We start from the raw sequence: 23,913 nt of genomic DNA, 5'->3' as shown, positions 1-23,913 counted from the left end.
TCCCATTAGCGTTTGCGCACAGGCGTGTGGCCGGTCCTCACCTGTTGCCAGCTCCCTGAGGCTCTATGGAGTCACACCAACCAGACCAGCGCCTAACCACCTTCAGCCCTTGTTTCCTTCCCTCCCAGCAGCTGTCTGGGATCTGATCTCCAGGGGAGGTTTATCCTTAGGTTAGGAAAGTCACCCCCACAGCCATCGGTCCTGCTTCAGGGTGCACAGAGGTATTTCTAAGGCACTGCTGGCCTGGGGCAGCCTGAGAATCCTGCGGGGAGCAGAAAGACCCCAGGGGCTTTGGTCAGAAGCGAGCCTCTAGCTGTTCCAGGTTTGCCCCACTTCTGGAGTCCTTGAGCCAAGGCCTTTGACATGAAACTAGTTGTTTGAGGAGAGGCAGGGAAACCCTCAAGGGTGTGCCACCTTCACATGGCTGGGCACAGAGCACTGTGGTAAGGGTTTGGGAGCTTAGCCAAGCAGGTGCCTGCTGTGGAAACACAGGTTGGACCTGCCCAGATTGGAAGGACCTTGTCAGGGAAAGGTGTGTGTGTGTTTAGGCAGGGGTCCCATGCTTGTCTTGTCTGCTTGGCGAGTCTTGAATGTGAAAACTGGTTCCAGGTGGTGGAAATGGAGCAGGGGCCTGAAAGCCTGGGTAGATGCAAGTTGGGCGGGGCTGGGTCCTGAGCTTTGTCTTTCGGTGTTTGTGGAACCTGGGGTGCAGGTGTGCCAAGTCTGAGGCTCCAGGGTTGTTGCACAGAACAGCTGCCTCCAACCGACTGCCCAGTCCCCGAGAGAAGTGACTGAAATAGAGGTTGTAGCCTAGGCGCTGCTGCTCCATCCAGTCCCTCCGCATAGCCTCTCAAGATGGTCCTGCGGCTCCTGCTCCATCTCACCTTCCTCGGGCTTGGAACCACTCAGCCTTTGGCTCAGCAGCAGGGCTTTAACGCGCCGGCATTTGGTAGGTAGAGAGCATAAGGCCTTGAGCTTTGGGATTTGGGTCCCAAGGCACAGGGTGACCTCGACCTCCACCCTTCAGACTGGCCATCCTTCTCCAACCTCAACTCACCCCAGGAGGTTCCGGATCCCATCAAGATTCCAAACAACGGAAGCAAGCCCCTGGTGGTGGATGTGCAGGTGTTTGTGTCCAATGTGTTTAACGTGGTGAGTGTCCTGAGGGCCCGGGAGCCCAAGTGCTGAGCTGGAGATGGAACAGGGCTCAGCCTCGTGAACGCAGGGGTCTCTGGCCTTCCTGCCACAGCGCCCACCCCCGAGGTGACACACTGTTCCCCCCCCCACCACAGGACATCCTTCGGTACACGGTATCCTCCACATTGCTGCTTCGGCTGGTGAGCATCCATGGTGGGTGGAGGCTGAGGAGGGGAGAGACCCCTTGAGTCCAGCACAGAAGTACTGGCCTTTGTCAACCTGCTAAGCCCAGGGGCACATATACACGGAGAGTGGGAGCCTTAGTAGCACCCTTGTGTCCCCAGTCCTGGCTGAACACACGCCTGGCCTTGAATTCAACTGGGCACCAGCAGAACCCAATCATGCTGCCCTGGGACGTGCTCTGGATGCCGAGACTCACTGTTCGGGAGGCGTAAGTGAGGCGGGGTTTGTTTTCCCTGGCACAGGCCAGGCGCAGCCTTCTCTACTCATCTGGAGCCGGGAGGTCCTCTTACTGAAAATCCCCCTCCTGGTGGCCCCGCCAGACCACTGACATGACTCCTGTGCACTATGGTGCCCCAGCTTCCAGAACCTCGAGGGCAGTGCACAGCAGCTGGGAACATGCTGGGGTCCCCCCTCCTCCCCCTTCTGAGGGGTGCCTGTCCCTCTGCAGCCTCTGGGTGAACTGGCAGGACAAGAACCCGCAGGCCCGCGTAGACGGGGACGGCCACATCGAGTTCTACCTGGCCCTCACCACGGAGACCAACTGTGACTTTGAGCTCTTCCACTTCCCTAGGGACCAGAGTGACTGCCACCTCACCTTCTTCGCTTTCAGCAACACCGGTGCTGACAGGACAGGAGATGGGGGATGAGGGGAGAGGGGAGGGGAAGCCGCTGGCCCCCAGCAAACACCTGACCTGGGGGACCGGGCCTGTGTTCACACCCGTCCACCCCCTGGCTTAGGGGAGCTGGGCACGCTTCTTTCACTCCGTACGTCCTACTCAAATAGCGGCCACATCTCCTGGTCCTCCCCTGCTGTAGGCTGTGGGCCCCTCCAGTCTTCTTCTCTCACCCCCAGAGCAACAGTTCTGGGCCAACAGCCAGGGCTGAACTGCCCACTTGTGTCCAGCCCAGAGGCACAGGCTGCTGCAGCCTCACTCCTGAAAACATCCTGAAGGTGTAGCCACCCACTGATTGTCCCACAAACCCAGCATGTGATGTTCAACTCGGCAGAGTAGTCCCCCCTTCCCTTCCATCCCTCCCCTCTGGGAAATACCACAGCTGCCGCCCCACGAATCCTAGTATTTCGGGTGTGAGATGATATACCAGTGAGTGAGTTTGTGACCATGTCCCCTGCCCCTCTGTGAAGTGGTGCAAAGTGCGTTTATTTTTACAATGAAAATTCATTTTATGAATCTGAGATGGCCCTTCCTCTAAGTGGAGAAAACTTGGGGTATTGCAAAATCAGTTTGGAAAGCCCTTGGACAGACCAGCTTCCAAGTCTGCTCCCAGCAACCATCAGAGGGCTCCATCATCCCTGGGCTCCAGTCCGTCCCTGCCCCTACTGCCAAGGAAGATGCAGGCACAGGGTATTTCTTTCTGAGTTCACCATTCTCAACCCTCCCCCTTCAGTGAGGGAGCTGGAGTTCCAGGTCCACGCGGTGAACGAGATTGTGAGTATCAAGAGGGAGTTCGTGGTTCAGGATCTGAAAACCGAAATCCCATCCCAGCACCTGGTACCCTGCTTCCAGGTGACGGTGAGTTGGGAGGTGGCTACTGAGGGCTGAGGGGGGCGTTGGGGATGCAGTCAGAGGCCATGACCTCACCCTTCTATGCCCACTCCCTGGAACACCCTGTCTTCCTTCCAGTTGCGCCTGCAGAACACAGCGCTAAAAGCCATTTTAACGCTCCTGGTCCCTGGGGAGGCGCTGCTGTTGGCTGACCTGTGCGGGGGGCTGCTGCCCCTCCACACTGAGCGCATCGCCTACAAGGTGACCCTGCTTCTGAGCTACCTCGTCTTCCACTCCTCCCTGATACAGGCCCTGCCCAGCTCCTCCTCCTGCAATCCCCTGCTAGGTAAGGCCCTGCCCTCGCCCGGCCTGGGGCCGGGCTGCTCTGTGCTGGGCCTGTCTCACTCCGCCTCTGCCTGCTGTCACCGGAGCCAGGGTGCCTCTGCTCAGGTCCCGGGGCCCACGAGGCCAGGCCTGGCTCCTGACCACTCTTCTCCACCCGTCTCCAGTTTACTACTTCACCATCCTGCTGCTGCTGCTCTTTGTCAGCACCACCGAGACTGTGCTGTTGACCGGGCTCCTGGCCCGGGGCAACCTCAGGGCAGAGGACAGCCCCATTCCAGCACTGAATGGGGAGCAGCACAACCGCGGGAAGCCAGGGCCTAACCCTGAAGGTGGGCAGGGGCTGGGCCCCTTCCTGGGGGGGTGGAGGAGGAGGCCTAGGGGCAGAGCTGGCAGACTGGGGCTGCAGGTCACTGGGCTCCTTAGAGGTTCCTGCACCCATCTCGGCCGGCTCTGCTGCCCGGACTCCACCATGGCTGCGCTCACAAGCAGCAGGTCTGGAGCAGGGAGCAGAATCAGCCTCCCCAAGGCTCAGTGACTTCAGACTCTCTAGGCTTCCCAGGTGGCACTAGGGATATAGAGCCCGTCTGCCAATGCAGGAGACTTAAGAGACATGGGTTCAATCCCTGGGTCGAGAAGACCCCCTGGAGCAGAGTATGGCAACCCACTCCAGTATTCTTCCCCAGAGAATCCTGTGGACAGAGGAGCCTGGCAGGCTACAGTCCACGGGGTCACAAAGAGTCGGACACGACTGAAGTGACTTAGCACAGGATAACCCTGTGCCTTGCACAGCCTCTCTCAGGGGGCATTTCTTCAACTCACGATGAACTAGAAGGGGCCAGACCCGAATGTTCCTTAGCTGTGAATGTGATGAAGGGGGGCACACCAGCACCCTCTGGGGCTCACCCTTGTGCACACGCAGAGCGTGCAGTCTGTCTTCTTTCACTCTTCCTGCCCACACAGAAGCCCCTGGAGCACGGAAGGGGTCCCGAAGGAGCTGGGCGGAGGCTGCTGACCACATCTTCTTCCATGTGTATGTGGTAGGGGTGGCGTGTAGCCAGATCATCTTCATTGTGCTCTGGATGTGGGCGACATGCAAGTCGGAACCCGCCCCTGGAGCGGCCGCACCCCACGGCGGGCAGCCCAGGCTGTAACGGGCAAGGCCCAGGGCTGCAGACCTGGGGGGCGAGGGCTGTGACGGGGCCTCTGGAGGGGTAGGGAGGTGGACTCTCTTCCCTCAGCCTGGAGGACCCCCGGCCACCCCAAGCTCTCCTTCTTGTTAGCACGTAAGCAAGGAGTGTGGAATAAACACATCACCCCAGGGCAAGGGCGCCTCTGGGGTCTGTTTCTGTCACGCTCTGCTGTTCACTTTTGTTGGAGTAGGTGGGGCCCCATCTCACGTCCCTGAGCCCCGCTCTGCTCCAGACTGTCTCACCACTGTCCGCTGGACCCCCGTCCCCACACACTGCCTAACTGCTCCTTCGGCAACCGCTGCCACTTAGCCCCGGGCCAGGAGCACTGGAGCCCCCGAGACAGGCCCGGACGGTCAGGATCCCTCCTGTGAGCTCTGGCCGAGTGCTCAGAGGGCAGGGAAGGGCACTTCTACTCCAGCCACCGGGTGCACCTTGGGGACAGAACCCCCCAGGCAGCAGGACTGTGAGAATGGGGCAGGCATTCTCTGCACTGAGTCTGAGAGCAGTCCAGCCTTCTTGCTTTTCTGCAGGGCCTGGGGCTGCAGGGTGGCCTGCTCCTCTGAGCCCGAACCTCAGGCCTGGGCTGAAGGGCATTCTCCACCCCAGTCCCGAGCTGGCCTGGAGGCAGGGCTACTCAGCCCTCCTCCTCCCATCCCGCAAGGCAACTGTGGGCACAGACCTCTGTCTCCCTTCTCTGTCCTTCTCATCTTGAAGCCATCCTGTGGCTGCTGCAGGCTGTGGTCAGGGTGACAAACCCCAAGGCTCTGGGAGAGCACTGCTTGGGTAGGGAATGGGGGCTGCGAGAGGAAGGGCGGACCAGGACTCGAGGACTCGGGGGCAGGGCTCCTGGCCGGATGGCAGAGCAACGCCCCTGTCGCAAAGGATGCCACACTCACCCGGCCCAGAGGCAAGTCCACACCTGTTTATCTGTCCAGTAACACAGCTGCTCTGGCAGAGCCAGGCAGGGGCAGTGGCAGCTCAAGCCGAGGTGTCAAAGAGGCGATCGATCATGTCCCCCACCTGCTCCACGCGGTACTTGATGTACTTCTCCGGGTTCTTGGTGAAGGGCACGCTGCCATACCTGCCCAGGCGCTGAGGTCAGGGGGTGCAGGCCGAGCCTGCCCCTCGCCCTGCCTCAGCCTAAGGCCCTCCTGACGGGGTGCCCCGAGTCGTGTTTTGGTCTGGCCCCACACCAAAGCCATAGGCGCTGGGTCTGCCACCTGAACCCACCCCCTCTCCACGTTTTCTCAAAGAAAAGAGCCCAGAGGTCTTTGAGTTGGGGCAGAGGGGGAGCATGGGGCTGGGAAGGCAGAGATGAAGGGCTCACCTGTTTAGAAAGGCCCCGTAGGTCTCCTTAACGATGCTTTTCTGAGCTTGGCGGATCTTGTCCCTCTGCTCTGTGTCGGGAATAGCCCAGGCCTTCTGGATCTTGCACAACTCCTCAAGGCCATCGTTGAAGCCCTGGCCACCAAACAGGGGGAAATAGCAGTGATCCAGAGACAAATGTTCGGTTCCGTGTTGCTACGCATCAATCGACGGAGGGGAGAAGATCCTGATTTACCTTAAAACGCTCCTTGATCATCTGCCGCTCCTTGTCCCGAAGCTGGGGGGCCGGGGGAGATAGCAGACAAAGTGGAGCTCAGAGCAGAGGCGCCCTGCCCCTGGCTCCTTCCCTTCTGCCCTCGGGGCCACAGGCATCCTTGCTTTCTCATCCTGGTTGTTTATTTTTTTTCCCAGAGAGACAACATAGAGCACCATATCCACTTAGCCATCCCTCCCCTCCCCTTCAGCTCACCTTGACTCCAGGCTGGACCACAGGTAGATTCTTCTCGGCAATGTAGTCAGTCACCTTTAACCAACTGCGAGGCAGGGAGGGAAACACAGGGCAGAAAAGGGACAGCCTCAGGCCCCTGCTCCCTTTCCTGGGGTTTTGTTTTTTTAAAAATCTCTTCATCTACTGGGGTAGGTGGTGAGGGCAGGGATCGGTTTGGGTCAAAACTGAGCAAAACACACCTGAGATTTTTTTTTTACCCCCTTGGGAATAAAAATGTTCAAGCTGCTTGCTTTTAAAATTAAGGACAGGAAACAGAGCACTCAATAGATTGATTAAGCACTGCCGACTACAGTTCATGTCGGCATCACGGCCAATTTAGATGGAGAAGCAGATGAGAAAGGAGGAGCAGATAAACAAGAAGGGAGAGGGAGATACAGCCACGGGGAAGAAACACCCGAAGGGAGAGAGACACACAAACTAAGAAACAGGAGGACAGGACCAGAGACAGGTCCGGAGGGCGAGGCTCGGCCAAGTTCAAGGGCCCTTGCGACCTTGCTCTTTGCTCGGCCAAAAAGTTACCCGCATCTCTGACAGGCAACCATTCTTAGCTCTCACCCTTGGCAGACTACCCTTGAACAGACTGGCAAAGCGCCCCTTCCCTGTCAAGGAGTAGCGAGTGGCAGGGGGCCTCCCACCCCCAACAAATGTGATTAAAAAGCAGAGGACTGGGGTCCACTGGGCAGCAGTTCCCCACCACTGACCCCACTCTGACTGGGCCCAGCGTCCCCAGGCTCTGGGAAGGAAGCGTGAGTGGTGGGTATGCAGGTCGAGGTGGGGGGCTCCCCACCTGCGCTGGTAGGTCTGGATCTGCTGCTCGATGTGCTCCCGGTAGGAGCGCTCGGCAGTCTTCTGGGTCACGGCCACCAGCTGGATCAGCTCGGACCTGGGGCAGGAGCAGCGGGGGAGAGGAGAGAGAGGAGGTCCCACAGGCTGCTGGCCTTCGCAGCAACCTCGGCAGGGCCTGCCTCCCACCTCCCTGGGTCCTGGGCCCGCCAAGGGTGAAGGGGTGCCCTCTCCACCGGGACACCAGGGGGCACGGCCATCCCCAGGAGGCCGGGCAGAGGCAGGTGAGCCCCAGAGCAGCCCCCGTGGCCACTTACTTCTCCAGGGCCTTGAGGATGTAGTTGTAGTTGTTGTGTAGGAAGATGGCGCTCAGAGCCGGGTCCTCATACACCTTGGATTTGCTCAGCAGGTTCAACTGCAGGTTGCCTAGGACTTTACCTGCACAGGGAAGGAGGTGGTCACCTACCAACCACGGCAGTCTGATCCGCAAACCAACTCCCACTCGTTGCTCCTTGTCCCTCCTGGACCCAAGACCCCACCAGACTCAGCAGTCCTTGGCCCAGCCCCCACAATCCCCCAACCAGAGGTCAGGTTGCAATTCTAAAGGTCGGGGCAGGGTAGGGTCCCTCAGAAGTGGGCCCAGGACTAGCAGGAGCACACAGAGAAGAAAAGGAAGGGAAGAGGCAGGGAGGCCAGGCACCAGGGCTGCTGGCTGGCAGGGGCCACTCACAGATGTACGTGCTCAGCAGACGCCTGCTGAACTCGGAGCTGTAGCTGGTGGCGGAGGAGCTGGTCTCTGCGAGAGGAGAAGTCCTGTTACCGCGGCGGTGGTAGCAGCCGAGACCCTCTCTGGCCTCCCCTTGGCCCGGGGAACAGCTGGGGAAACCCTGGGAGGGGCCTTCCTCACACTGGGTATGTCCTGAGCTATGGGGCTCCCTTCCAGCTGAGGGGAGCGCTTCTTGGGACTCTTCTGGAATCCGGGGAGGCCCCTCCATGGTCTTGGGTGGTGGGGTTAATGAGCTGGCCCCCAAGGACCAGCAGGAAGACGGGCAGGATGGGTGTGGGGACAGCCCCTTCCCCCCACCCAAGCTGGGTGGTACCTACAAGGCCCACGTATCCCATTTGTTAGCAGCAGAGTTTTAGAATAGGCCCCTGATGGCCTCTCCACCTTCTCCCCCACCACCCATAACCTCCTCTACCAGACCAGAGGTGTCCTGCCCACACAGAGCAGAAGGCCAGGGGGGTGGGGAGTGGACAGGGGAGGAAGGGGACAGGGAGGTGCTGGACCTGCCTGAAGGGTGTAGTCAGGGTGCTGGGCACAGCAGGATGCTGTCTGCAGAAGCCCAGGGACAGAAACTGTTGGTCAGGGAGCTGAGGGGGTCAGGAGCACCCTGAAGGAACCCGTGCCCCTCTGACCCTGCTCCGACTGGGGCCCTGAGCCTGTCCAGGGGCCTCTGTCCCCAGGGAACCTCACCCACGGGGCTTCAGAGGGGGAGGATGGGGCTGCTGAGCCCTGCTGCTTACCTCGGGGGTCTAAAGGAATATTGTATGTGTCCCCAAGAACTACGCAGTGAGAGGCAGTGCGCACAGAGGGGAAGGGGGGAGACAAAGGAGGGAGAAAGATGCAAAGTGCAAAACAGGTTAGAGACGGCCGCCACACCCGAGCCAAGCAGCCCACGCCCCTCGACACCGGGACACAGACAGCAGGAAAGCCCAGGCTGGACCCCCGCAGGCCAGGGACACACTGGAAAGTGGACATCAGGAGAACGACAGGCCAGAGGCTGCCCCCAGGATGCGGGGTACAGGGGAGGCCCAGGGCTGGGTCTCAGCACACGCCTCCCCACGTGCTCACTTCCCAACCCCAGTCACGGGAAGACACCAGGCTGGCCCTGAGATGCCAGCCGAGCCCACTCAATGGGTCAGCAGTGTGAGACCAAGTAGGAGGACAGGCAACACAAGAGGAGGTGGGGAAATGCAGGAGAAGGCAGGAGCGGGGCACGAAAGACACTTTCAGACAAGTGGGGTCTGCGCTCCAGGGCGAGGACGGTGGAGGGAGCCGGGGGGACGGAGGCCGGGGCAGGTGGTCAGACCCTGCTCTCCTGATGCTGGGTCTGATGGTCCAAGAGGCTTGAGGAAGGTCCCATCACAGGCCACGATTCCTTTCCACCCCTCCAGGGTGGGGGGAATCTCCTCACCCAGAGAGGAGGGTGCCCCCTGGGGAGGGGCTAACCCCATGTCTCTAGCCTGGAGAGAGGAATGGGGTGGGGGGCCCCGCTGGGAGGTGTCAAGTACCTTGGGAGGCCAGCATGGCGCCTGCCGTCTCCTGGAAGTCCAGGAGCTGCTGCAGGAAGAGGATGGCCTGTGTGGGGAGAAAACGGGGCCAAGAAGGTTAAGGGCAGGACCCAAAGGCTGGATCAGCCCCCACAATGCAGCCCCTCTGACCGTTCCAGACAGGTGAGGGCAGGCGAAACAGGTGGGAGCAAACTTGCTGCTTCACCCTGTGGGTCTGGCCTCCAGGGAAAGGCCCCGTCTGCAGAGGGCACTTAGCGCCTCCAGCCCATCCTGCCACCTGCGCCCCCCGCCCGCCCCAGGAGTCCCCAGCAGCACCTACGTTGCTCGTGAGCTCGTGCACGGTGCCATCCTTGGGCATGTTGTATTCCTTGTCGGGGTCGTTCTGTGGGACAGACAGCCTGAGTCCCTGAAACAGCTCCTAAGGAGGCCCCAGCCCACCCTGCACCCGTCTGTGGACCCACAGCACCACCTCCTGGCAGACAAGTGTCAGGACACCCCCATCCGACACAAACAAAAAACGAGCAAGAGGGACCTAAAGGAGCTTGATGCCTCAAGTGGGGGCCTCTGGGAAAGAAAGGGAGGCCCGTGGGTACTGACAGGAGACCAGCAGCACGGCTGGCTGGCTTCCCTGCAGGGCAGGCCCGCCCCACTTGGAGGCCTGCTCTCAGGAGTTCCTGAGGCCGGTCGCAGGTGGCCCTGCCTGCAGCCCCGCCTGCCGGCCTGGGTGGCGTGGACAGAGGAAGGGCACCTTGATGTTGTCGGCGAAGTCCTCCAGCGCTTTGGCTCCCACGGTCTCCATGGAAGTGATGAGGCTGGGCAGCTTGTTCTTGGTGCTGGCGGCTGTGCCCTGAGGATGTAGCCACATGGCTGCACAGGGCTCCGGAGCCCTGCTCCTTCCCAGCCGCCCGCCCCGGGGACTGTCTCTTCTCCTCACTCCCCTGAGAGTGCCTCCACCCACCCAGGGCCCCGAGGAAGCTGCCGCTGCCCCCCACTCTGAGCAGAGAATGCGGTTCTCCTGGGAGGCCCTGCTAGGCGGCATCCCTAAGGGCCCCCCTGCCCCCACGTACCTGGAGCACCTGGTCAAACTCAGGCTTGGTCTGCTTGAGGTGCCGCAAGATGGGAAAGACAGTGAGCACGGCCGAGAAGTCGTGGCGGATGATGGCCTTGCGGGCGGCCACCACAATGTTCTCGCCTTCTAGCATGAGCCCGTCCAGGGCGTCCTGAGAGAGCGGGGCAGGGGGAGGGCTCAGGGGAGGGGCAGCCAGCCGGCTCCCATGGCCGGTGAGGGGACCTGGAAGGGTGTGAGGAGGTGTGTGCCTCCGATCGGGACACACCACCCAGTTCAGAGGCCCCAGGATCGGGGTGGAGGCAGTGGCTGGAGTTAAGGGCTAGGCACCTGGCCCAGACTCAAGCTTCTGCAGGGATAGCTCTCACTTGGGGCATCTGGTCGGGGCGGGGCGGGGCCAGACCTGTATCAAAGAGTCGAAGGTCTTTTTCTGATGGTGCTCAGGGATGACGTCCGTCAGCAGCTGGTACTCGCTCTGGGCCAGCTTGACAAAGGCACTGGCGCAGTGAATGTAGGCATCAGTTTCCACGTCCAGCATGTCATCTCTCCCTGGGGGGACAGCAGGGCCCCTGAGCTACTGGTCTGGGGTAGCCCCTCTCCCTGCTGGGGTGGGGGCTGTGAATCTCTCCAGCTCCTGGCCAGATTGGCAGCAGATGGGAGGAAGACTGCTGGCAGAAAGCTGAGAGGACTCCAGCAGAGCTGCCAGGGTTTGAGGGGGGAAAAATGGGGCTGAGTCCAGCCTTGGTCTGAGCTTCATTTTCAGCTCTGCTGTGGGCAGTATTACTGTCCCAGAGCATCAGGTGTGGGAGGTATCGGGGAGGATTCAAGGACAAGAAGACCCCTCAGTCTACTTCCCGGAGAAGACACATCTGACCCCAGACAGGGGATTCTGAACTGTACTGGGAAGACGACACCCAGGGATGGGCAAGAGGCAATGTCCACCCCAAGGAGGTTGGCGCCATCTCAGAAGATGCTGGGCCTCTAAAGGCAGACACTGGCCTGGCCAGGCCTGGAATGTATAAAAAGGCGGTGGGCTCTGGTTTATGAGGCTAGCTGACATGGGATTAAAGTTGGAGAGCAGGCCACGTGAGCCCCAGAGAGGGAGGATTGCTTGGTTGTCAGCTGCCCTGGGAGGAACGGGGGGTCCCTCCACGGTACTGGAGGCTGGGGCAGTGGTGTCTGCAGGCAACTGGATGCTACGTGCCAAGGGACGGGCTCCGAGGGGGTCAGAGCCTTGGAGCTGCTGCTGGAGTCAGGTGCGGGCGCTCCCTACCCTCCAAGGGGCCGCCTGCAGCTTCTGCCCTCTGCCCAGGCCCTGAGAGCCCAGCCTGCACTCCCGTCTGGAGAGAGGCAGGGAGACCTAGTGCCCGAGAGAGAGAGAGAGGAGGAGGCCCGGGAGAGAGAGAGGTGAGTAGGCCTGGCTCGTCCTCGAAGTGGAGGCCGGCTGGGCGGCGGGAGCGGGCCCTCCGAGGGGTGGCCGGGAGTGCGGCAGTGGCGGCCCGCGGGCTGGGCTGCAGTACTCACCGGCCAGCGGCCCGGCCTTGTCGTTCAGGGCCTCGGACAGGTGCTTAACTCGGAAATCATGCTCGTGACCTAGCGAGACGTTGGCCGCAAACACAAGCAGCGTTTATCCAGGGGTGGGGTGGCTGCCTCTTGGGTCGGGGGGCGCTGAGAAGAAGCCCTCAGTCTCCGGGCGGATATGAGATGGGGTGTGTGTGGGGGCACTGGAGAGGGCTCTGAGCCCCTCCTCTGCCTCAGACCACCTCAGGAACAGCCGTTTCAAGCCTGACTTGCAGTGCCTGGACCACCCTTGGGAGCCAGTTTCCCCAAACCCGGAGGCTGAGAAAGCTGTGAGGACCACAGAGGGTTTCTGAAGAGTTTCTGGCAGCTGCGGAAGGTCTGATGTTCAGCCCCAGGGGCTGAGTCTCACCGTATTGGGGAGCGATCCAGTTAGAGAAATGTCACTGCCCAATGAATGGGGACAGGCTCCTTTTGTCCCCCAGGGACATTCTTTTGAAGGCGGATCTGGTCCACTGGGGCAGGGCTGTCCCTCCTCTGATGGGAGACAGAGGGGACATAGGCTGCCCATCTCCCATGGCACATGCTCCCCTTTCTGAAGGTGGGGGGTGGCGGGGGGCAGCCAGCTTGGTCCTGCCACTGCTGGTCTGAGCGTGAAAGGGCTACCTGTGACAGAGAACTTTCTCCGAGTTCAAACGGGAGACAAGAAGGACAGAGACAGGATGGGGAGGGGGCAGGAAGCCTCCCGGGGGGCAGAGCCACCATCAGTCAGACAGGACTAGGCCAAGACCACAAAGGCTGCCCCTGAGCCAGCCAGCGGGGCTCAGTGGCCCCAGGGACCTCAGTTCCCCCCCGCCCCCTGCCCCTCTCAGGCTTATGCCAGAGGCCGTCTGGGGGGTGGAGGCTCTGCCCTGCCACGGGAGTGGACACACAGAGGAGGAGGAGGGAACTGGAGAGGAACACGGGGTGATTACCTTCCAGAGGAATGAGGTTAGAGCCCCCCTTTTTCCCATCTAGACCATGCTGGGAATATTGTTTCAGAAGGTTCTGAGCCTTACGGATCGTCCCTGTCACCAGAGCCACACAGAGAGGAGACAAGAAGACCTAGGAAATGAGTGAGAGAAAACAGCAGCAGCCCTCCACCGGCCCCTCTCCCCCAGGCCCGCGCCCACCCCCAGCAGTGAGCACGCCCGGACGGAGGAACGGAGCCATTTTATTCCTTCAGGGGACTCCTGGTTCTGCCAGTGACCCTCATGTTCTGGGTCTGAGTTCATTTGAGGAAGTGCAGTGGGTAAAGGAGATGAGATGGGCAAAGATCCACCAGGAGAACCAAAAATTAACAAAGAAAACAACAGTACTGAGTGGCACTTAGATCATAGGCCCTGGGACAGAGGAGCAAGTCACGGAGCTCTAGAGCCCAGAAAGGGTGATCCGGGGGACACCTCGAGGCCGTCGGGTCCTCTCCCAAGGGCAGGCCGAGCTCTCCGGGGAGCTCTCCGGGCACGCTCAGTGCCAGAAGCGGCCAAGCAGCAGCCCACCAAAAGCAGGAGACCCGGGAGCTGGCGAAATGGGCCTGGGCTTCCAGGGACAGCAGTGGGAGGCTTGGAGATCCAGAGGCAGAGTGGCCCACACACCAGGGCGGGGACCCGAACCATCAGAGCTCCTGGGAATGACTCAAAAGCCGAGGAGAAGTTAACAGAGGCCACCACACAGAGAGCTGGAGCGGGAGGGCCACAGGAAAGGGGGCATGCTCTTGGCATGGGGGGAAAAAACCAACAGTTAGTATCACACGTGAGAACAATGACAACGCCACGGTGCCCACAGCCTCTCAGGTCAGCTACCTCTACGGGAGCGAGAGCTCAGGGCAGAACACGGGGAAATAAAACAGCACTCAAAACGGACGTGTGCAGCTGCCTCGTTAACAACGCTGGGGGCAGGGCAGGCACCGTGAGGGTAACTCGGGTCCCTCTCCCCTGGGGACTCCTGGGTGCCCCCCCAGCATCTCTGAACACAGGGAGGCTGCTTTGGGTCCTGGCAGCTCCCCAAAAGGCTGGGGGAGGCGGGACATTTCTCTCTGTGCGCACCAACCACAATTAGCTACTAACAGCCGAATTCAGGGCTCCGGTTCAGCATCTGTCTCGCCGTGTGCTTCAGCGAGCGGCCCCACTAATGAGTGAATCGGTTTCCTGCCGCACGGACGAGCGGGAGCAGATGGGCCCACGCAGCCTTCAGGAGCCTCACCAGCACGTCCACGTGGATGTGGGCTGGGGACATTGATCTGGCAGCCACCAAGCCCATCAAGTGCCCAACTACCTCGGATGATGCCAGGGTCAGTGTTTCATTACCCACCGCGCCGCCCAGCTTCGCTCCTCAAGAGCTGGGAATCACGTCCTGGGGTCCTGTCTCCCTAGTTTCCGACATCAGTTCTGAGCCCCCCTCCAACCCGAGCTTCTGACAACTCTTGAAACCCCACAGAAACCAAAGGGACCCTCACAGCTACAGCCATCCTTTCGGCAGGCTCGAAGTCAAGGCTGCTTTAGGTCCAGCGGGAGCACCGAGGTCAGACCCCGGCTCCCCTGCAGGGCCAGCAGTGCTCCTGGATGCAGTCTGGGTCCTGGGGTGCCCGTCGGAGAAGAGACAGAGGGGAGGAGAGCGCAGGCTTGCCGAGGCCCAAGAAGCCCCACAGCCTCACTGAGCTAAGGTGCAGAGACGGAAAGGCCCGTGTGGCGGGCGGCTGTGGCCACACAGGCAGCCTTACTAGAGTCCCTGTTTGCGGCCAGTTCTCCCGGGGGGGCGGCCAGGACATCCACACTGGTGGGGGGAAGGGCCCCTGGCTTCCCTCCCGCCCTGCCCACTGGTGCCCTGCCTGCGTGCAGCCTCTGCTCTGCCATGTCTCCAAACCCTGAACCAAGGCCTGAGGAGCAGCGGGTTTTCAGGGCAACTGTGAACAGGCAACCCTGCTCCCTGAGGGGCAGGGAAGGAAAGCGCTGTCACGAAGGACGGTCCCACCGGTGCCTCTGGGCACGTGAGGCAACAGCAGCTGGACCGGGTGGGCTGAGGCGGGAACAGCCCCTGGCCTCATGCGCTCTCTCTCTCTCTCCCTGGGGTCTGCAGTGGTCCCTCACCCCGGAAGACCCCAGCCTCTCAAGGGCAACACCTCTCAGTGGCTAGACACAGCCAGGCTTGCCAAGTGGAAGATGGCACGTGGGGACACTGTTTACCCGGAGCACAGACCACGGGGCACACGATGACAGGAAGAAGGCCAGACAGTGAGCTGTTCGCCCAGGACACCTGCAGCCCAGGCCTCTCCCACCTCAACGACCCTCCCCCGAGTCCCCACGGCCAGACACAAGCTTCGAGTGGAACCCAAAAGCCTGACTGTGTCCTTCGGGGAGGATGGCCTGGGATTTTTTTTTTCTTTCTGGATGGATGGACTGTGAAAGAGCAAACTCTCCCCTCTCCACTTCTTAACTATGCATCAGGTCAAGCAGCCTGGGCTTCCTGGAAGGTGAAGGCCGCCGCGCCTGCCCCTGTCCCATTCCACAGTTTTGGTGGTGGCAGCAGGCCTGGCCTTTACACAAGACGACGGAGACAGGCCAAGGGCGCCCAGCAAGTGGCTGCCCCTGCACCCGTCACCTCACCTCTCCAGGCCTGTGACCCACTGCTCCAAGGACCCTTATACAGCCCCCAGACTCGCGAGAAAGGAGCTCACTGGACCAGGCCTTGTTGGGTGGGCAGACACCTGCTTTCTGTCCCGTGTACCTATGGTCAGGGGTACTGTGAGGACAAACTCTAAAGGGGCTGATGCTGCTCACCCCGGGGTGGGCCTGGGCAACCCAGGTCCCAGGTGGCCCTCGGGATGGTTCCGAGGTGGGCCGGTGGGGGGGTGCTCACCTGGCCGCTTGACCGGCTTCTTGGTGGGTGTGTCTTTCCTCTTGTTGGGGATGGCAGGGGAGTAGGGGACCCCAGAGGAAGAGCTGCTCTTCCGGAAATGCTCCTTCAGGCCTTTGATGGAGCGATCCAGCTGGCTGGAGCGGATCTGGTAGTAGACGTTCATGAAATCTGAGGGGAGATGGGCGACAGCTGAGGTCCCTGGCCCTGGCCCGGGAGCCTCTCTCTCCCTTCCAGACACAGCTCCTCAGGGCAGCAGTGGGTACCTGCTATTGCTACCTGCGAACCTCTTCCTAGCAGCTCCCAGCGCAGCCTCGTCCCAAATTAAGCAAAGTCTTATGAGAGAAACTACCCCCCAACAGAACCAACAGTTAGTTGTGAGTTTTTTGTTGTTGTTGTTTTGCTGTGCCACACAGCATGTGGTTCTTGGTTCCCCGACCAAGGATCGAATCCGTGCTCCCTACAGTGGAAGCAGAATCCTAACCACTGGACCACCAGAGAGCTCCCTTTGAAAGGAAGGCTTTTTTTACTTTGTTTATTTTTTGCCACACCCCGAGGCTTGTGGGATCTTAGTTCCCAGACCAGGGACTGAACGCAGGCCCCTGGAACTGAAAGCAGAGTGCTAACCACGGGACCGCTAGGGAATTCCTGGGTTTTATTTTAGATTAAAAAAATAATACAAAGTTAACACCCAGCTTCAACTTGGTAAGAGGTCAAAAGCTGTGATTTCTGGGTCAGGAAGATCCCCTGGAGAAGGGACAGGCTACCCACTCTAGTATTCTTAGACTTCCCTGGTGGCTTGGTCAGTAGAGAATCTGCCTGCAATGCGGGAGACCCGGATTCGATCCCTGAGTCAGGAAGTCCTTCTCCCTGGAGGAGGAAATGGCAACCTACTTCAGTATTCTTGCCTAGATAATCCCATGGATAGAGGAGCCTGGTGAGGTAAAGTCCAGGGGGTTACGGAGAGTCCTACATGACTTCAGCGACTGAGCATGCAAAGGATGTGAGCAATGCATAGGCGGCAAAGAGACAATAAATGTCAGTAAATGAAAAAAAATAGACCATTCTTTAGCTGTGAATGAAGTGAAAGTTTTTTAAAAATTAGAGGATCGTGATATCCCGGTCAAATAGCTAAGATAAACGAAGTTAAGGAAGAACAAACAGCCGGAGGATTGTTGACGGGTCATTCCACCGGCCCCATCTGCCTGGAGAGGAGCATAAGATAGCAAGGTTACAGATCTGTTCAGACAGCTCTACCTGATAACTGCACCTTTGAGAAAATATCCCAAAGGACTTCCTAAATAAGAAGAGGAAGCAGTACAAGCATGTTCACTACAGCACTTTATCAACACTGGAAAATTAGAAAACAGAAAAGTTCAAATGAGTGAGGAAAAAAGATACAGATGCCACGGTACATTTCAGCAGCTCCAAACACGCAAAATGGACCAAAGCACAGAGGTTCTGGCTGAAGGAGGCAGAGGGGTCTGGAGGCATCCCCTGGCCTCCCTTATCCCAAGGGAGGCCCTGGATCACTCCTGCCAACCCCTCAGCTCCCAGAGTGCAGTTTGTGAGCCACAGACAAGCCTGTGTGGTTGGTACAGGCAGCCCTGAGACCCAGCACCACACAGTCCTCAAGAAGGAGGGGGACAGTGATAAGGCACACTGGCAGCTTGGCGCGTGTCCACACTGCCGAAGGGAAGAAGACTGTGGAGGACTAAGTAGCTTAAAATTGAATCTTCATTAGTTTTTAAAAATTTTTTGCTTAACTCAGGAGTTGTTTTTTTTTTAAATCCTGGGACAGGCCAAAGAAATGATGGGACCAACACACCACAGAATATTATGCAGCTGTCAAACAGAATGAAGCAGATATACATGTACTGATATGGAATGCTCGCAAGGCATGTCACTAAGTTAAAAGCAAAAACCAGAAAACAATTGTCAAAGAGGACAACTGTCCTTCCACCTGGGAATGAGGGCGAGATAACGCACATATTCACTCTCTCTCTCTCTCTCTCACACACACACATAAAGATGTTTTTGGAAGGCTGTAAATAACCTTAACAGTACTCATCTTTGGGCTACGCTGTAGGCGTCAGGGAAGCGGGGAAGTGAACTTCTGTTTTTCACCTAAACCTTTCACCATTTGAAATTTTTACAATTAATTGGGGGGAAAAAAAGGAAAGACACAGGAAAGGAAGGTATATAAAGAAACGCGTGGGTTTGCTAGATTCACAATTTGACACACACGCTCGGGATTTATGGCTCGCGGTGTCTCCAACTAAACTCCTTATCAAAGACATGCAAGTGGATTAAAGAAACGAAGGGGAGGCCCTCTCCCTCTGGCCTGCCGCCAGCACCCGGGCCGCCTCACCTTGGTTGCGGCCGTATTCCACCAACCAGCGGGAGATGCGGACCACGTCGTGCAGCACGCTCTCGGGCAGGTGCTCCAGGGGCACCTCCTCCTGGAGCTCCAGGTCATCCTCACCACCGATCAGATCCAGGATGAGCACTGGGGACACCACCTTGCTGTGCCGGGTCATCAGGCTGCGGAACTCGGACTCCAGTGACTCCTTCCCCCGCTCAAACAGCAGCTTCTACAGGACGGAGGGAGGGCGGGGGAAAAGATGAGGGTCTGCAGCTGCTTCAGCACTCAGCTGGCCCTTGCCTCCCCATACCCTTCCTTTCCCTTCCTGCTTCTGGGTCTCAGCCCTCCTCTGCCTTCACTTCCTTTTTCCCAGAGAAGAAATGCTCGGAAGCCTTCCTTTATTATTTCTTTCCCTTGTGTTCTCTTAAAATGTATGCTTGCAGGTGAAACCCAGAGTTTTACAAGAAGTAGGTGCTTACAGGTATCAGCTGATTATTTTTTCATTCCACCATTAATTTGTGTTCTTGTTAGAAAAGGGTTTGTTAGAAACCCTTGTTAGAAAAGCAAAAGAAAAAAAACAAACTGGATGTCAAAAACTTATGTGCTGAAAACGATGCCATCAAAAAAGCGAAAAGAGGGGGACTTCCCGGACTGTCCAAGGCTTAAGACTCCATACTTTCTCAATCCCTGGCCAGGGAATTGAGATCCCGCATGCCATGCTGTGAGCATTCCCCCGCGCCACTCCCCCCCTCCACCCGCCACCGCAAAAAAAGTGAAAAGACAATCCATAGAATGAAGGGAAATATTTGCAAATCACGTATCTGAAGTGATAGGTATTCAGAGCAGACAAGAGAATCAAAAATATACGCCCACACAGAAGTATGTACACAAGTGTTCATAGCAACACTGCTCATAACCACCAAAAAGCGGAGTGATCAAGTGATGGATGGACAAACTGTGGTAGATCCATGGAATGCAATATAATTCAGCCCTATAATGGAATGAAGCACTGACACGCGTTACCACACAGGTGAACCTTGTAAACAGGCAATTAGAAGCTAGATTCAGAAGGTTACATACTGTGTGACTCCACTTACAGAAGTCCAGAATAGGTAAATGTGCAAAGGAGACAGATGAGTGAGTACTAATGGCGGGGTGAATGGGGGAGGCGAGGGAAGAGTGACCGCCAATGTGTCTCTTTTTACAGGGGATGAGCATATTATGAAATTTATTCCAGGGATGTTGCATGACTCGGTGATTATTAAAACTACTAAATTACTGATTACTAAACTACTAAGCTTTATACTTCAGATGGGTAAAATTTTATTGGTATGTGAATTATATCTCAATAAAGATGCTTTAAAAATAGAAGAGTTGGAGTGTTTCTGCTTACTTGAAAAGTAAGTCCTCTAGGGTAAACCTGGAGTTGTATATTTTTTTTGTCTTCTTCTCTAGCCCACCCCCACGCCCAAGTTCTAGCACAGAGCTCTTCACTCTGTGACCTCAACTTGGTAGAGATCCTCAAGAACCAGGTTCTCCAACCCCTGACATTCCAATCGCTGAGTCTAGGCTGCCCACTGATGGGGAGCAGTATAGTGGTTATAGTGGTGTGTCCCCTCTGGGTTACTAGTGTGACAGTGTACTGATCCTGCAGTCTTCTGTGTAGCCAGGTGGCAATGGTTATACAATGTGAATGTCACTGAACTGTTCCCTTAAAGATGGTTAGAAATGGTAATTTTTATATTATTTATTTTTCAGTACAATAAAAAATACCCATGCATTTATAAAAATCAAATGTTAAATCTGGATTTCATAGGTAACTTGTAATGTGTGTTCTCTGGTGGCTCAGTGGTAAAGAACCTGCCTGCCGATGCAGATCTCTGGGTTGAGAAGATCCCCTGGAGAAGGAAATGGCAACCCACTCCAGTATTCTTGCTTGGGAAATCCCATGGACAGAGGAACCTGGCAGACTACAGTCCATGGGGTTACAAAAGAGTCAGACACAACTCAGCAACTAAACAACAACTTATAATTTAGCTACATTATTAAAATGCAATCAAAATGTAGACCTGTAATTTCTGAAACAGAGATTTCAATGCCTGTAGTATGTGCATGGTACTATATTCTTCTCTTCATTCGACTATATTATCTTTTAGCTGGTTCAGTGTCTCATGAGACCCGGACAGGGATTGGTGTCTCCCAACCTCTCACATCACTCTGCTGGCCCCTTACCACTTTGTTGAGCTCTGGGCTGTCTGGGCTATTGTCCTGGAAATACTCCACAGCCTTCTGAATCTTGGCCATGCTTCCCAGATACTCCTCTAGCCTACCTGTGGGCCTGGAAAGGAGAAGAGCCATATTAGCCCGGGCAGATGGAAGATGAAAAGGAAGGACTAAGGGAATGGTATTTGGAAATGGTGAACAGAATTAACACAAGGGACTCTAGGCTCATATATATTCTACCGCACTTCCAAAGCCTACTGGTCCAAGAGGCGTTAGGAATGTGACCCTCTGGTCCGAGCTCACCCCTCTCTGATGATCTTCTCAGTGTCACTGGCCACGTGGTAGTAGCTGATGACATGGTCCAGACAGGACAGGGTCTTCTCGACATTCTCCTGCAGCCGCTGCAGGTTCTCCGTCTGCTTGTGCACAGGGATGATGGAGTTCTCCAGCTTCATAAGGCGACTTTCAAAGGATGACAGGATAGACACCTACGGGGGGAAGCCCCGTGCTCTCAGGCCTCAGGGTTGTCCCAGCACTGCTTCTGCCCCTTGCCAGGTCTTCGCATTTGCTGCCTTTTCTCTGGTTTTCTAGACAGTAGGCTCCAAGAGGAGAGGGACAGGGTATACTTATTCCCCACTGTATCCCCAGGATCTACCACGTGCCTGGCAGATCGGAGGTGGCCCAAATAAATTGGCTGAAGTTTGATTTGAAGGCGAGGCAACCATTACATTAACTTCTCAGAAAATCACCTCAGGATGGCTTCCCTTCCACCCTTTAAAGCCAGATCTCAACTTATGTTCTCCCTGATGCTTTCCTAGACTGAACAGGAACTACTTTCATATAGAGTAGCCTCAAATGCATTCCTGGTACCTTCAAACCCCCTCTCTCTAAGGCTAAATCTCATTAAGTAAGGACTAGCACCTGATGACTGTGTTACTGAATACATACCCACCTTTCTATCTACTACTCAGTTTGGGTTTTCCAGGCTCTTTTCGGAATAAGAAAGGAAGTTCATGTTTATTGAGTACCTATTGTATACCAGATACTGTGCAAGAGGCATTTCCATGCATTAGCTTCCATGACCTTCACAGCTACAATGGAGATTGGCATCGTCTATTTTAGCAGAGGAGGTAACTGAGGCTCAGCGTTACCTGTCAGGAGCCACACACAAATAAGTGGAGGGGCAAGGGCTAGATCCCGCATCTATCTGATTTCTGATTCATTTTACCCCTCCAGCTCTCCAGAGTGACGGCTGAGTCTCCTGCCCTCAGTAATCTCAGAAGTGGTAACCCCACCCGTGATACCCGCACTTAAACTAAGGGTGACCCATGGCCAGTACCCAGCCCACTTAAGTCAGTCTCACTAAATGTTTGCGGAAGGAGAAAAAGAAGAATGGAGAACTTAGGCAGAAAGCAGATATGGGGGGGGGGGGGGGCTGCCGCATCCTCAGCGAAGTGGCGGGCAAGGGGAAGAGAGTGTAAGAAGTGTAACACTGTTGCTAGAGAAACCCAGACGTTAACACCCATCACCACCCAGGCCAGAAGCCTCAGGCTTTAGGTACCAAACCCCTGGGTCGCAGCGTCTGGAGGCCCTCCCAGCGAGGGGTTACTCACCATATTCTTGGTGAGCTGGTCGCTCTTCTCCAGGCTGTCTCGGATGAAGGACAGCGTCTCCTCCTCCTGCGGGGGGTAGGGGAGGACATCACCAGAAGCCAGAGACCACCGCATCCCGGCTCCACAGCCTCGCCCGGACCCTACTGCCTGGTACCCGACCCCCTCCCACTCCTGCTACCTCCCCTCCCTGAGTGGACGCCCGGCCCAGATCTCGGCCCCTTCCCTCACCTCCTCCCCCGCCTCCCCAGCCCCACCTGCTTCAGCTTGTCCTCGATCTCCCGCCGCCGGGCGGACGCCTCCTGCGGGGGAATCATGACTTCGACCCTCCCTGCGAGCGGCTCCCACAGCCCAGCGTCTCGCTTCAGAGAGCCCTCTCGGCTCCCGTCCCTGTCACACCCACTTCCGCCCGTGGCCCCCTCCCCGGGGCCCGTTTTGCCGCCATATTGGGAGTGGCAGGCGGAAGTGGGCCTGCGTGGAACTCAGGGACAGGGGAACCCGGCAGGTGGCCATCTTGGGTGTGGCGGGGAGGTGCACCCGGGTTTCACCTTGATGCGTGTTGCCACACTCATCAGAGAAGGTTCTCTAGCGGTGTTTTGTCCCGCAGCTGGCACAACAGTTACAGCTCACTTGCCGTCTTCGTGGGAAGGCTGACTCTTTTCACAAAGATTAATAACAAATTCGTTTGTCTGGATCCAGGCACAGATGAGGTGTTCCCCCGCAAAGCGCAGCACAGAGCTTGTCACACAGCAGGCGCCTAATGTGTGCTCATTTAATGACCGAGGGACCTATGTAGTCGTGTCCCCCTTCGGCCCTAAAAGCTCTCACGGAATGCGCCTTGTGTGCAAGCCCTGGCCCGGGCAAAGAATGGTCGCCCATGGCCCCAGCGGCATCCATAACTACAATTCCGTGAGGGGCTCGGCGAAATTCCTGGGGTATGAGGGGTTCTGGGAGCACTCATCCCTGGGACTGGGGTGGGACCGGAGAGAAGCTCCAAGCGCCACACTAAGGTGTCTGTTTTGGAAAGAGAGACATGGTTTTATTTGCTGGGGGTGAGGGCCGGGCCGCGGGTAGAGAGTGGCTTCAGCGGTGTATTTTCCCAGGTCTGGAAACAGTGCAAGGGGAAGGCAGAAAAAGTCCAGACCTGTTCGAGGGGTTAGAACCCAGGTGGTGTTCTCAGTGATGGAGACGCTGAGGCCTATCTGCGGGTGCTCAGACACAAGGGGAGCGTTTCTCATAGGGCCGCTGAGGACATCAGAAAGGCCTGGAGGGCTGGTAGGGACCCTCCTGCAAGGGGCCAAAATGTCTCAGCTCCTTTGCCCGGAGTCTCCTCTAATTAGGGGCCAGCCAGGGGTGGGGAGGTGGCCCTGGGTCAGGGTTCCTGCAGGGATGAATGTTCTAGATTCACCACAGGCACAGCTCCTGCAAAACCTAGTATTACTCCCTCCTCCATTGCAGAGGCTTACCCTGCCTCTGGTCTCACCCTGGGGTGGTAAGTGGCTGCACAGCTTTGTTGAGGCATCCAGGTACAGGAAGACAGACAGTGAAGCATATGCTGGTGGGTGAGAAGGTTTGGGGGGCATCAAGTTATAGGGTTCCCAAGGCTCTCCCAGGGGCCAGCTAGTTCCACAAAAAGGAGGAAGAAGTGGGACTGAGCCCCTGGAGAGGGATTGGACAGCTTTCTTTTGGGGCGAGAGGACAGTTTCAGATCTGGTTGATGGCCGTGGAAGTACTGATGAAGGAAATACCTGGGAGGTGCACCCCTATTGTAGATGAGAGAGATAAAAAGGCAGAATCCTTGTGTAAGGACACCTAGGATGACTCCATTGAGGCGGTCCTTGTGCAGTCCTGAGAACTAAGTGAAAGGAAAAGTTTAAATTGTTAGCAGCCAGAGAAAAGAAAAAGTGGACT

The 23,913-nt window shown here is 57.3% G+C and overlaps 2 protein-coding genes across 4 annotated transcripts; one reads left to right on the top strand and one right to left on the bottom strand.

Moving 5' to 3' along the window:
* The first annotated feature begins 855 nt into the window (after positions 1 to 855).
* On the top strand, positions 856 to 4,381 carry ZACN (zinc activated ion channel). The gene is made up of 9 exons (XM_052658785.1): positions 856 to 949; positions 1,028 to 1,152; positions 1,293 to 1,337; positions 1,482 to 1,588; positions 1,829 to 1,998; positions 2,788 to 2,912; positions 3,024 to 3,231; positions 3,395 to 3,559; positions 4,191 to 4,381. The coding sequence occupies exons 1-9, from the start codon at positions 856 to 858 to the stop codon at positions 4,379 to 4,381; spliced, it is 1,230 nt and encodes a 409-aa protein (XP_052514745.1).
* On the bottom strand, positions 3,414 to 22,381 carry EXOC7 (exocyst complex component 7). 3 transcript variants are annotated; one of them, XM_052658782.1, is made up of 21 exons: positions 22,260 to 22,381; positions 22,006 to 22,071; positions 20,696 to 20,880; positions 20,402 to 20,507; positions 18,176 to 18,398; positions 15,808 to 15,975; positions 12,888 to 12,980; positions 11,920 to 11,988; positions 10,799 to 10,944; positions 10,397 to 10,549; positions 10,078 to 10,176; positions 9,649 to 9,711; positions 9,330 to 9,396; positions 7,768 to 7,833; positions 7,355 to 7,475; positions 7,042 to 7,137; positions 6,216 to 6,279; positions 5,982 to 6,023; positions 5,748 to 5,881; positions 5,340 to 5,501; positions 3,414 to 4,305 (listed from the first exon to the last, which is right to left on the bottom strand). In XM_052658782.1, exons 1-20 carry the CDS (start codon positions 22,317 to 22,319, stop codon positions 5,399 to 5,401), a joined length of 2,124 nt encoding a protein of 707 aa, XP_052514742.1. In that variant the 5' UTR covers positions 22,320 to 22,381; the 3' UTR covers positions 3,414 to 4,305; positions 5,340 to 5,398. The 3 variants fall into 3 exon arrangements, with proteins under 3 accessions (XP_052514742.1, XP_052514744.1, XP_052514743.1); XM_052658783.1 differs by lacking the exon at positions 11,920 to 11,988 and having other exon boundaries at positions 3,418 to 4,305; XM_052658784.1 differs by lacking the exons at positions 11,920 to 11,988; positions 12,888 to 12,980 and having other exon boundaries at positions 3,415 to 4,305.
* Positions 22,382 to 23,913: the final 1,532 nt, after the last annotated feature.

Source organism: Budorcas taxicolor, chromosome 19, assembly GCF_023091745.1.
Source record: "Budorcas taxicolor isolate Tak-1 chromosome 19, Takin1.1, whole genome shotgun sequence".
NCBI classification, from domain to species: Eukaryota; Metazoa; Chordata; class Mammalia; order Artiodactyla; family Bovidae; genus Budorcas; species Budorcas taxicolor.
Note: the sequence above shows the minus strand (reverse complement) of the source record. Positions and strands in the feature narration are given on the sequence as shown.